The sequence below is a fragment of the Pteropus medius genome, unplaced genomic scaffold (assembly GCF_902729225.1).
Source record: "Pteropus medius unplaced genomic scaffold, Ma_sr-lr_union100, whole genome shotgun sequence".
NCBI lineage: Eukaryota > Metazoa > Chordata > Mammalia > Chiroptera > Pteropodidae > Pteropus > Pteropus medius.
Window position 1 is genome coordinate 1 of NW_024350023.1, and position 12,345 is coordinate 12,345.

The following is a 12,345-nucleotide window of genomic DNA, read 5'->3' on the forward strand; positions in this document are numbered from 1 at the left end:
ATCCTACTGCAACGGAGCAGCCGGCATCCCCGTTCCCACACTCGGCTCTCGGGTCTGTGGCACAAGCCACCGCAAAGCCCACGCCGCTCACTTCAGCGACACCTCCAGCCACAGCGGGTTCCAGGGAAGACGTTTTTTTCAATCACGTGGGGATCCCCAGAACCGAGACACCCCCAGGGAGTTACGCGGGAACCCCGCCTACACGGAGGCCACCGGAATCATCCACCCCCTCGACCAGCCTCGACGCACTGAACTTAACTCCAAAGGAGCTGAGGAAGGTAGCCTCTGACGGGGGGACCACAAACATCCTTCCGCACGGCCCGCATCCCCAGCACCAACCGGGCAGAGTCCAAACCGTCCACCACGCGGCCAGAGTCCCCGACCAACCCGTGCCACCAAGAGGGACTGCACGGCCAGCACACACGACCACACGACACCCCTCCAGACACTCTGTCACCTTCCAGCCTCCTCGTCACTGGACCAACAAACCGCAGATAACGGCATACCCGTCCAGGGTCTGGCCAGAGCAGAACCACTTGACGACGCCGAAATCACTGAGCGTGGCCACTGCCGTGGTCCCGTGGCACGGCTCCAGGGCTGGCACGCCCACCGACTTCCCTGACCGAGGGACCGAGCGAACCCAAGGCCACTCCAAAGTGTCTGGGGACGACCGCCTCCCTGAGCTGACGCAGCCCGCTGGCAAGGCTCCGCGTGTGGGGCCTCATCCTTCCCCCGACGGGAGGACCCCTTTCTTTCTCAACAGGACCTTCTCGTTCCCGCAGTGGGCGGCGACCCCGAAGCCGCCCCCGGCCACCGCCCCGGCCCCCGGCACGCGGCCGAGAATAGTCCACACAGGCCCCTACAGTCGGACCCATTCTCAGAGCGTCATTCACGTGGACTTCGGGCCCCCGGCGCCCCCCGCACCGCACCGTCCGCAGGGGACGGTGCCACCGTCGGCGCGCGTGCAGAATGGGCCCGTGCTCTACTCCACCCGCAGCCCCGTCCCCTTCGCGACTTCTTCTGGACAGTCGTCCAGAAGCTTCCATCAGAGCAGCTCCAAGTTCTTCTCTGCCGGGGGACCGCCTGCGTCCAAGTTCTGGACGCTCGGCGAAAAGCCCCAAATTGTCACCAAGTCCCCTCAGACCGTGTCTGTCGCCGCAGACACCGACGTGCTGCTCCCGTGTGAGGCCACGGGGAAACCCAAGCCTTTCGTCACCTGGACAAAGGTTTCCACAGGTAAGGTGGCCACGCCTCTGCGTGTTACCCTGGGCTGGCGGCAGAGGCGAGTACTCGAGCTGGTGACCCCTACCCCCCGCGCCCCGCAGAACCGGAGACTGGGAAAACAACGGGCTGGTGGCATAGGGCAGGGACACCTGAGAACCTAGGTACACACATGTCCCTCTACAGGAACCAGCTACCCAGAGTCCAGGGCTCAGCGCACAGCATGTGCGTCCCATGGCTTTGCAGTCTGGACGCCCAAGGTCAAGCTGTGATCGGCATTTGTTCATTCTGCGTCCTCTCTCCTGGGTGTGCGGACACCGTCCCCAACCCGTGTCCTCACGTGGTCGTCCCTCTGCGTGGTCATCTCTCTCACCTCCTCTTCTTAGAAGGACGCAGCCCCATAGCATCAGGGCCCACCCTGGTGACCGTGTCTGACCTTAATTCCCTCTGCAAAGCCCCGTCTCCACACACGGGCACATTCTGGGGTCCTGGGGGTGCGGGCGTCAACATCTGAGCTTCTGTGGGGACACCATTCACCCCATGACAGCCGCCTATACTTGGGATCGGGGGTGCCCAGAGCACAGCGTCCTTCACACACTGGACCACGTGCTGTGTCTGAGCAGACAAATGACTCCCAGGTGGCAGAAGAGAGTAGAGGTCGCAAGCTCCAGCCTCCGCGAAGGGCCCGCCCCTGCCCCTTCCTGTTTTCCCCTGTCCTGACTCTGCCGTGTCCTGCAGGCAGAGTTCGCCTTCGGATCACACGGCTTTCGTTCCATTTTCTGGTCTCTATTTCGACAGCTCAGCAGTGGTTTAGGCTAACGGTGCTCGGGAGATCCATGCCGTCTGCGCGTTCAGCGGACAGGCGTGGCAGGCAAGCGTGCCGGGTGTTAGGTGCTCGGAGCTGGTGACCAGAGGGAGATGGGCTCCTCCCGTCCGCTCAGCATTGGGCATCATCCGTTCCGTGATGATCGCCTGAGGGATTCCGCCTGCAGGAGCAGACGCCAACACCACGGGCTTTTCATTCCGAGGGGACCATGCCTGTGATGGGAGGGACGTTTCTCTGTGGAGACGTCCCACCGACCCCGTGGCTCCTCCCCATCCCGTGCATCAGCGGCACTCAGGACAGTTCCACGCACGGCCGTCCACATGTGCCGGAGCGCTGATGCCCCTGTTACTCACCTGTCACCGAGCGCTGTAGTCTCCTGTCATGGAGATGCCCGGTGCCTGTATATTTTTGAGCCGTTTTGGCTGCATGGACCAAATTCGTGCCTTTGCTGCAGCCACCTCGTATGACCTCCGGCCAATAGGAGGTCTCAGGGGACCCTCACTCCATTCCGCCCCACACAAAGCGAGGTGACAAGCACCCTCCTACCTCTGCACCTTAAAATGCATCGGAGGGAGGTGGCATCCGCGGGTGGGGGACAGAAGGCAGAGTTCCATGACCACAGACACCTGTCATTCGGGTGGCCTCCGACACGAAGCAGGTTGACCTCGCGGCTGGAAGGCTGGGAGGCGATGTCCGTGTCGACCCACACCTGTTCTGCAGGGTGTGGGTGGCGGGGCCGATTCACCTGGCCGCCTAGCTCAGCCCGAGGGCAGGAAGCTGTGGCCTTGGCCGCTCCTGGAGGCACATCGGGCATTTGCTTCAGAGTTCTCTAGCTGCAAGTACCTTAGTGAGGGGGTGACGTTGGCGAAGGGCATAAGTCACCATCCGGGGCGGGGGCGGGCGTTACGGGGAGCTTCCAGCACTCAGAGTCTTCACCTAAAGGCAGGCCTCTTGTGTTAGGGACGATCATTGACAAAGGGGACAGCTGTGTGTCAGCACGAAAGGTGTAGCTCCCAGTCCAGGCCCGGAGCCTGGTGCTGAGCCACAGGAAGTGGTGCGGGAAAATTAGGGTTTCCCTGTTTTTTACGAATGGCGTCTCTGACTCTTCAGGTATGGCGAGGCCGACAGATGAGGAGCAGCTGCCACTCAAAGGGTGCTGGTTCCCTCACAGTTCCTTCCCCGTGATACACAGGGCCACACGGGAAAGCGCCAGGGTCCCTCAGGAGGTGGGAGAGGGGAGATGGACCTGCGCTTTCTGCAGGAAGGGGCGGGAGACGCAGGGCCAGCACGCTGGGGACCGGCGGCTGCCATCACTTCATCAGGGGCCAGGGCGAAGACGCTGCCCGTGGCTGTCTGGGACCTGCCTCGGGGCAGGGTGACCCGCAGTGTGATAGCTGCAGACAGCGGGTGGTGGCTCTGGACGCTGGCCGGCCGGGGTTGTTTACGACAGGGACAGCTCTGGGCACATCGTTTGCCCGATCTAAGAACCGGCCTCGGGCGTCCCTGAGACCAGCCTGGGGACATCAGAAGGACCCGTCCAGGCAGAGAGCCGGGCGATGTTCGGACACAGGCTGCAGCTCCAGTCACTGAAGTGAATGAGGTGGCCGCCTGGAGTGGGCCTGCGGCTCAGGGTGGGTTCCGGAACCTTCTATAAAACCCCTTCCGGCTGCCCTTTAGTTTAAGGCGGTCTATGTCCTTGGCATTAAGACTTGAGAAGACCGCTGACCCCAAACATCGTCTCCTCCCCATTCTGCAGGCGGGGGGCGGGTCTTCGCTCGCTGTTTTAGAGTTATAGGGGAGACGTTGGCGAATTAACGCGGAACCCCAGTTCGGCGCTCGCTGCAACGATGCGTCCCTCGGGTCCTGACATCGCCTCTGTTTGGTCCGCAGGCGCGCTCATGACTCCCAACACGAGGCTGCAGCGGTTCGAGGTCCTCAAGAACGGCAGCTTCGTCATCCGCCGCGCGCAGGCGCAGGACGGCGGCCGCTACCTGTGCACGGCCAAGAACCTGCACGGCGCCGACCGCATGCTGGTGCAGCTGTCCGTGGCGGCGCAGCAGCCGCAGATCGTCGCCGGGCACTACCAGGACGTCACGGTGTCCCTGGGCGACACCATCGCCATGGAGTGCCTGGCCAAGGGGACCCCGGTCCCGCACATCTCCTGGATCTTCCCTGACGGCAGGGTGTGGCAGGCCGCGTCCCGCGCGCAGGGCAGGGTCACGCTGCACGAAAACCGCACCTTGTCCATCAGGGACGCGTCCTTCGCGGACCGAGGCGTGTACAAGTGCGTGGCCAGCAACGCGGCGGGCGCGGACAGCCTGGCCATCCGCCTGCACGTGGCGGCGCTGCCGCCGGTCATCCAGCAGGACAAGCTGGAGAACATCTCGCTGCCGCCGGGGCTGAGCGTGCAGGTGCACTGCAGCGCCAAGGCCGCGCCGCGCGCCAGCCTGCGCTGGGTGCTGGCCGACGGCACGCACGTGCGGCCCTCGCAGTTCGTCCACGGCAACCTGTTCGTCTTCCCCAACGGCACGCTCTACATCCGCAACCTGGCGCCCAAGGACAGCGGGCGCTACGAGTGCGTGGCCGCCAACCTGGTGGGCGCGGCGCGCAGGACCGTGCAGCTGAGCGTGCCGCGCGCCGCGGCCAACGCGCGCATCACCGGCAGCTCCCCGCACCGCACCGACGTGCGCTACGGCGCCACGCTGCGCCTGGACTGCAGCGCCTCGGGGGACCCCTGGCCGCGCATCCTCTGGCGCTTGCCGTCCAAGCGCATGATCGACGCGCTCTTCAGGTACGTGCGCCCCGCCTCCCCGGGACCCCCGTTAGTGCTGCGCTCCCGCGCCCGCCTGTCCCCCGCGACACGGCGTCCGGCTGCAAGACGCACGGATGTTGCGCCTTCTGTGTCCTGGGCGCGGGCGCGGGCGCATGCGCGCGCGGGGCAGCGGCTGTTTCTTTTTCCAAGTAAAATCTCGTCTTTATAACGTAGAAGCCACAACAAACACCTGGCTTTTCCCCTGCTCCATCCCGCCCCCCAAGAAACGTAGCTTTCCTTTTAATGATTATATCTGCAACCGGATTTTAAGCAGTCGTCTTAGACAAAGCAATGTACACGGCCTGCTTTTTCTAATATCTAATGTCAACGTAACTCGCACGAGCCTCCGATCCTGTTTTCAATCGGCGTTCGTGATAGAATGTTTGAAGGCATGAGTTCCGATCCAGGGCGCCCGTGTGCAAATCACGAAGCTGGTTCCGGTCAGGAAGAAAGCCGCCTTCTGCTCCACGGTCCTTGCTTTCCAGAGGGTGGCAGTTTCGTCCCCAGGAGACGGTTGGCAATGTCGGCATACCCTTTTGGTTGGTGTGACTCAAGGAAGAGAGGGTGCTCCCGGCACCCGGTGGGTGGAGACCAGGGGGTCTGCTTCATGCCCTGCAGTGCGCCCACCGGTCGGTCTCCGAGACTCATCCCAACCGTCTGAAAGCCCCAAATCCAAAGGAGTCGATGTCTCCTTAATAAGCGCATCAGGAGGTATAGGAAAGGGACAGTGATTGGCAAAATGGAGTCAGGAAAACGTCTGTGGTGCCACAGTAGACGAACCTTGGTCCACGGTGTGTCCCGGCAGCTCGGAGGGCGTCCCCCTGCCTCTGAATGCCACTACCCCGCCCCTGGAAGTGAGCAGAGCCCGCCTCACGGGTCCCTCACAGCCGCGTCCCCAGCCTCTTCCCGATGCAGGAGAAGGGTGACAGTGCGTTCTCTCCATCTGTCGGTAAACCTTCGAAGGCTGCGTGGTGTCTAGTGACCCTCGCACCGTGAGTCTAGACCACCGCGTGCCTAGGTCCCCCCCACACACACCTTCCAGCCGAGGGCAGGGGCCGCCACGTAGAGCAGCTTCCAGCCGACTTTGGCACGGCCGAGGCAGCGTACGCAGTAAAAGCTATCATTCCAGTATGGGCGCGACCCGCCGTCCTGGTATCTCCCGACAAATCATCGGTCGCCATGGCTGCAGCTTCAATATTACTAAATCCAACGTTACTATCTATGTCCCCAGCCAAGTGTTTGAAACAGCCATGTGACTTACACAAAGCAGCGGCCTGTGGCTCCCGCCGCCACCTTGGCACTGTCTAAAAATACAGACACTGGAGTCCCCGGAGATGCATGCACGGGCCTGTTTTTCCATTTCTCAGGTGACTGATTACAATCGGGGCTGGAAACCACTTCTGTAGAAGTTTCGTAACGTTTACAGACGTGCTACTGTGCACAGTTTTGGGATCCAACTCCAAGACATGTTAAAAGACCTCTGTCCACTCCACCCTTATTCTAACAGTTCACGTGATGGCATTGTCACCTCTGGCCAACGAAACAGTTGCCGAATCGTGGCCGGCAGTTGCTTTTATGGACAGTAATTAGGTTATCGGGTCGAATTCGCTGCTTGGCAGACTTTAAAAAGGAAATGTTGACAACACATTTCCACACGCCCGATTAGAATAAAGCAGCGTTTAGGACGTATTTAGGGACGAAAATCAAGTCCCAAACTCAGCTCGTGCCACCGTGAGGATTTAGGCGTTACTTGAGATTTTTCAATCCAGACAGTTTTGAAGCAGGAACCCGCCAAATCATTTCAGCCTGTTATTCAAAGCATTAGCTCTGAGCTGCTCCAGGACACGGCCATGTTTATAAAAACATCACGTGCACAGTGACGAGCTTCCTGTCACTTTTTCCACGCGACCCTTTCCAGGTGAAAGCCTTTTATAGATTTTCATGCACAGACGTGCAAGCTTGGGTCCATGTGGACGGCCAGGTGGTGTCATTCAGCTGTGGTTTCACAGGGGAGCAGGTTTCTCTAGGGGAGCAGGCTTTGTGGCCATATTGCCAAGTTCTGCATAACCCGATCTTAGCATTAAAACTGGGCATAAGCGCAGTCATACCATCCGGAGTGCGGCCACGTTGCTGCCCGCTGCCTCATCATGGGGTAGAATACGGTTTAAAAATCGTCGGCAGGAAAAATAGCGTCTAAAGCGTTTTCTTCAGAAAGAATTTTATGTCTTTATAAGGATCCGTCCGATTCGGTCTGTCTTGATGTTATCGTGATCGTAAGCTCTGCGCTGGCCGCCACGTGGGTACTTGACCCAACCACACGCCCCACGGGCTCAGGGCTGAAGGCGCTGAGCGCAGTCACCTCCTGGAATCGGTAGCCAGGCTGCCCGAAGCTCAGAGCGCACCGGGGAGTGCCCGTTGGCGGCGAGAGGCGTCCACGTTTGGACGCAGTGTGTCCAGGCTGCAGAAAGCGTGGCGTTGGGCGGGACAGCTCGGGTGTCCGTCCGGAGACCGACAGGCAGGGCGTAGCATTCAGGACACTGACCTCATATTCTGTTTGTTTTCCTCCACCGACAGTTTCGACCCCAGAGTCCGGGCGTTCGCCAACGGGACGCTGGTGGTGTCGTCCGTCACAGACAAAGATGCGGGGGACTACCTGTGCGTGGCCCGCAACCAGGTGGGCGACGACTTCGTCGTGCTGCAGGTGCACGTGGTCATGAAGCCCGCCAAGATCGAGTACAAAGAGGAACAGGACCACAGGGTGTTCTACGGGGCGGACCTCAGGGTGGACTGCGTGGCCAGCGGGCTCCCCGACCCCGAGATCGTCTGGGGGCTCCCGGACGGGAGCCTGGTGCACTCCTTCGTGCAGTCGGATGACGGCGGGGGCGGCCGGGGCCAGCGCTACGTCGTCTTCAACAATGGGACGCTCTACTTCAACGAGGTGGGCATGCGGGAGGCGGGCGACTACACCTGCTTCGCCAAGAACCAGGTAGGCAGAGACGAGATGACGGTGCACGTCAAGGTGGTGGCCGAGCCCGCCGCCATCCGCAACAAGACGTACGCCGTGGTCCACGTCCCCTACGGGGACGTGGTCACGGTGGCGTGTGAGGCCAAGGGGGAGCCCACGCCCAGGGTGACGTGGCTGTCCCCGACCAACAAGCCCATCCCCACGTCGTCCGAGAAGTACCAGATCTACGAGGACGGCACGCTGCTCATCCACAAAGCCCAGCGTTCCGACAGCGGCAACTACACCTGCGTGGTCCGGAACAGCGCGGGCGAGGACCGCAAGGTCGTGTGGGTGCACGTCCACGTGCAGTCCCCCAAGATCAACGGGAACCCCGACGCCATCACCACCGTGCGGGAGATCGCGGCCGGCGGCAGCCGGAAGCTCATCGACTGCCTGGCGGAGGGCGTGCCCACGCCGCGCGTGCTCTGGGCCTTCCCCGAGGGCGTGGTGCTGCCCGCCCCGTACTACGGCCACCGGGTCACCGTGCACCGCAACGGCACGCTGGACATCAAGAGTCTCCGGAAGAGCGACTCCGTCCAGCTGGCCTGCATCGGCCGCAACGAGGGCGGCGAGGCCAGGCTCATCGTGCAGCTCACGGTCTTGGAGCCCATGGAGAAGCCCTTCTTCCACGACCCGGTCACCGAGAAGATCACGGCCACGGCCGGCCACACCATCAGCCTCAACTGCTCGGCCGCGGGGAGCCCGCCGCCCACGCTGCGCTGGGTGCTGCCCAACGGGACGGAGCTGGCCAGCGGCCGCCAGCTGCACAGATTCTACCACAAGAGCGACGGCCGGCTGCACGTGAGCGGCCTGTCGCCGGCGGACGCCGGCGCCTACCGCTGCGTGGCCCGCAACGCCGCCGGCCACTCGGAGCGGCTGGTGTCCCTGAAGGTCGGGCTCCGGAAGGCGCCGGCGAGCAGCCCGCAGCACAGCGTGGTGAGCATCCTCAACGGCGAGACGCTGCGGCTGCCCTGCCCACCCGCACCCCCGCCGGGCCGGCCGGCGCGCGTGTCTTGGACGCTGCCCAGCGGCACGATCTTGCACGGCCCGCAGGCCCGAGGACGCGTGTCCGTCTGGGACAACGGCACGCTGACCGTGCGCGAGGCCTCGGTGTTCGACCGGGGCACCTACGCGTGCCAGACGGACGCCGAGTCGGGCCCGTCCACCGTGAGCTACGCGGTCATTGTGATCGCCTACCCACCCAGGATCACCAGCGAGCCGACGCCGGTCATCTACGCCCGGCCCGGGCACGCCGTCACCATGAAGTGCATGGCCGTGGGGGTCCCCAAAGCCGAGATCACCTGGGAGCTGCCGGACCGGTCGCAGCTGACCGCCGGCTCGCAGGCCCGTCTGTACGGGAACCGGCAGCTTCACCCGCACGGGTCACTCACCATCCAGCAGGCCACCCGGAGCGACGCCGGCTTCTACAAGTGCACCGCGAAAAACATCCTGGGCAGGGACACGAAAACCACCTACATCCACGTTTACTGAGACGCCGACAGGGCTGGCACAAGGCCTCGTGGGCAAGGACAGCCCTGCAGTGGGGCGGACAGGCAGGGCTCTCCCGCGAACTGTCACACAACCCGGAGGCCCCCAGCTGCGTGTTGGGCTCACGCTGACCGTGGCCGACGCTCGTCGGCAGAAGAAAGCAACGCAGACAAGGAGGTGGGGTCCTGCCTGTCTGGGACTCGCGTCCACGGGTGCAGGACGCCGTGCTCTGGCCTGGCATGGCACACGCCACAACGCCTGGGCGCAAGTGACGATTTCCGTGTGGGTGACGCCAGTCTTCGAGGCTCTGACGCGCGTCAGTGGGAGACGAAGCAGCTTCCGCTGAAAACGAACAGCCGACAGGAACACTGCCATCTCTCCCCGGGGAAGACGCCTCAGCTCGTCAGCCTTCTGCCGTTTCGAACCGATAGAACCTTCTAGAACGAGTGTCCGTCTTCCAGTTACTTCCTCTGTCACGTCCAAACTCCAGTTTGACCAATAAGGGCTTAGAATCGCAGTGACCAATTTTTTTTACTGTACAAGTGTCATACAATACACCTACCGTTCTCTATGAAAGGACTCTCTGTCTGAAACTCACTTTCCATGTAGTGTTTTCTATATATAGATATATATATATATATATAAATTTTTTTTCTTTCTAATTAGACGATGAGGCCAGAAAGAGAAAGAAACGCTTTCTGTCTCATTAAAAATAATAAATTATTGGTCTTTACAAGACTCGGGTACATTAGAGCAGGCGTGGAAATGCAGTCACTCAGAGTTCCCGCCCGACTGCCTTCGAATTCAGCCACCGCTATTCAATGACCTTTCTCGGGCGCCCGTGGCGGGGGAGGCTGGGGTATCGGATTTCCCGGTTTATGGGGTTTGTGTTAAGAGCTGTCGCGGGGGCTGGCGAGGGGGAGGGCGGAGCGGAGAGGGAGCTGAGCCGTGACCCCACGGAGTGAACCCGCGGCCCCTCTGGGAAAGCCCGGCCACGCCTCACGCCCACGCACAGCAGGACACCTGATATTTCCATGGCTGTTTTACTGTATTTTTAAGGTCAATAGAATGTACATGGGATAATAAAACGATGTTTTCCCAACAACTGGGCCATGATGACGGCGATGTTTTCGGGCGCTAAAGAGCTTCGCGAGCACGTGGGTCTCACTGAGACCGGTTGGAGTGCTGCTTTCATCCGACCCGCTCGAGTTCCCCTCCCCTCTACTGGGCTTTGGCATGCAATGAAACGGAGTCCAAGGCAGCGGATTTGATGGGCGACGAGGCGGAGTGGGACCCCCGCAGGCCCCTGGGGTCACGGCTCCCGTATGAGGGTGGGGGAGTCTTCCCACAGCCATCTCAGGCCACGATCTGCAGGAACGTGCCACCTGGGGCCGTGCAGCCCCATTCCTCACAAAAGCAGCTCCGTCATGCATTTCCTCGCCGAGAGAGAGAGAGAGAGAGAGACAGAGACAGAGACAGAGACAGAGACAGAGACAGAGACAGAGAGAGACAGAGAGAGACAGAGAGACAGAGAGAGACAGAGAGAGAGAGACCTGGAGAGAGAGAGACTGAGAGAGAGGGTGATGCAAGATAAAACATCTGGGGAATAACGGGTCCGCCCGGCGCGGGGAGAAACTTGTTGCCGGCCTCAAAGGAATGTCAGCTGAACGAGAGGGTCAAGCTTTCCTGCCTCCGTGGGGCGTTCCAGGCCCTTTTCGTCATTTCAGTCCATGATTATTCAGAATTGGTCCAAGCGTTCCTCATTGGCCAGGTACCAGCAAGACGCGACGCTTCCACAGACAAGCCCACAGTCTCTGGGCCTCGGGCTGTGCACGTCGGGGGTGACGGCTGAGACGAGGGTCATCCGTGCCCTGCAGCGTGTTGAGCAGCCCCCCTGGTCACCACCCGCCAGATTCCAGCAGGTCCTTGCACTCCGGGCGTGACAACCAAAAGTGACTCCAGATATTGGTAAATGTCCCCTTAGTGGGGAGCACATCACTCCTACCTGAGAACCACTTCCATAGATGACAGATGGATGAATGCATAGGGGGACGGACGGATGGATAGATGGGGGGAGGACAGAGAAGATAGCTGATAGATGATTGATAGATAGATAATACATAGATTAGATAGATAGATACATAGATAGATAGATAGATACATACTACATACATACATACATACATACATACATACATACATACATAGATGATAGATTAGGTAGATAGATAGATAGATTAGATAGATTAAATGATAGATGGTAGGTTACAGATTAGATTAGATGATAGGTAGATAGACAGGTGATAGATGATAGACATGATAGATGATAGATGGATGATACATAGATAGATAAATAGACGACAGATCGATACATAGATGATACATACATAGGTACATAGCAACTCATCCTCGGTCAGGGTCTGTCAGAGTCCACGCCGTGCATGTCGTGGCGATGACTCTGACGTCGGGGGTCCTGGGCGCTGCAGGGCGTCGAGCAGCCCCCCGGTCTCCACTCCCCAGATGCCAGGAGCACCCCGTCTTCGCTAGTCGTGACAACGGGAAACGTCACCAGGCGTTGCGAAGTGCCCCCCCCCAGGGTAGCGAACGCTCCCTGGTTGTCACTCCGAGCCGCATGACTAAACGCAGCTCGCAGTGCGATCTGCCCTGTCTGCCTGGGTGTGCGGGGCGGCAGGCGCGGCCGGGCAGGTGCAGCGTACCTGCCGTGCATCTTCACCTGCAAACAGGGGCGGAGCATCCCGGGGTGGCGTGAGGTCGTAGGCTGCACGGCGGCACTGCGGGCGGAGTCCACGTCATCCTCCAGGACGCGTCCGTCCCGTCGCGTGCGGGTCAGGTACAGCGACATGGAGGCGCGTGTGGCACGCACCATGTTCTCCAAGAGCGAATGACAGACGCACGCGTGTAAGTTAACGTGAGGCTGAGACGCCAGGAAACGTTGGAGGCTCCACAGATCAGTCCCGCCAGCTGCCACCAGCA

General features: G+C 60.8%; 1 protein-coding gene across 1 annotated transcript; it reads left to right on the forward strand.

Annotated features, from left to right (window-relative positions):
• Positions 1–5: 5 nt before the first annotated feature.
• On the forward strand, positions 6–10,456 carry LOC120583080 (matrix-remodeling-associated protein 5-like; the record flags this gene model as incomplete). The annotated part of the gene is made up of 3 exons (XM_039838413.1): positions 6–1,236; positions 3,938–4,838; positions 7,434–10,456. Coding segments are annotated over 3 exons (4,053 nt in total), but the record flags the coding sequence as incomplete, so codon positions are not given.
• Between the last annotated feature and the right edge of the window lie 1,889 nt (positions 10,457–12,345).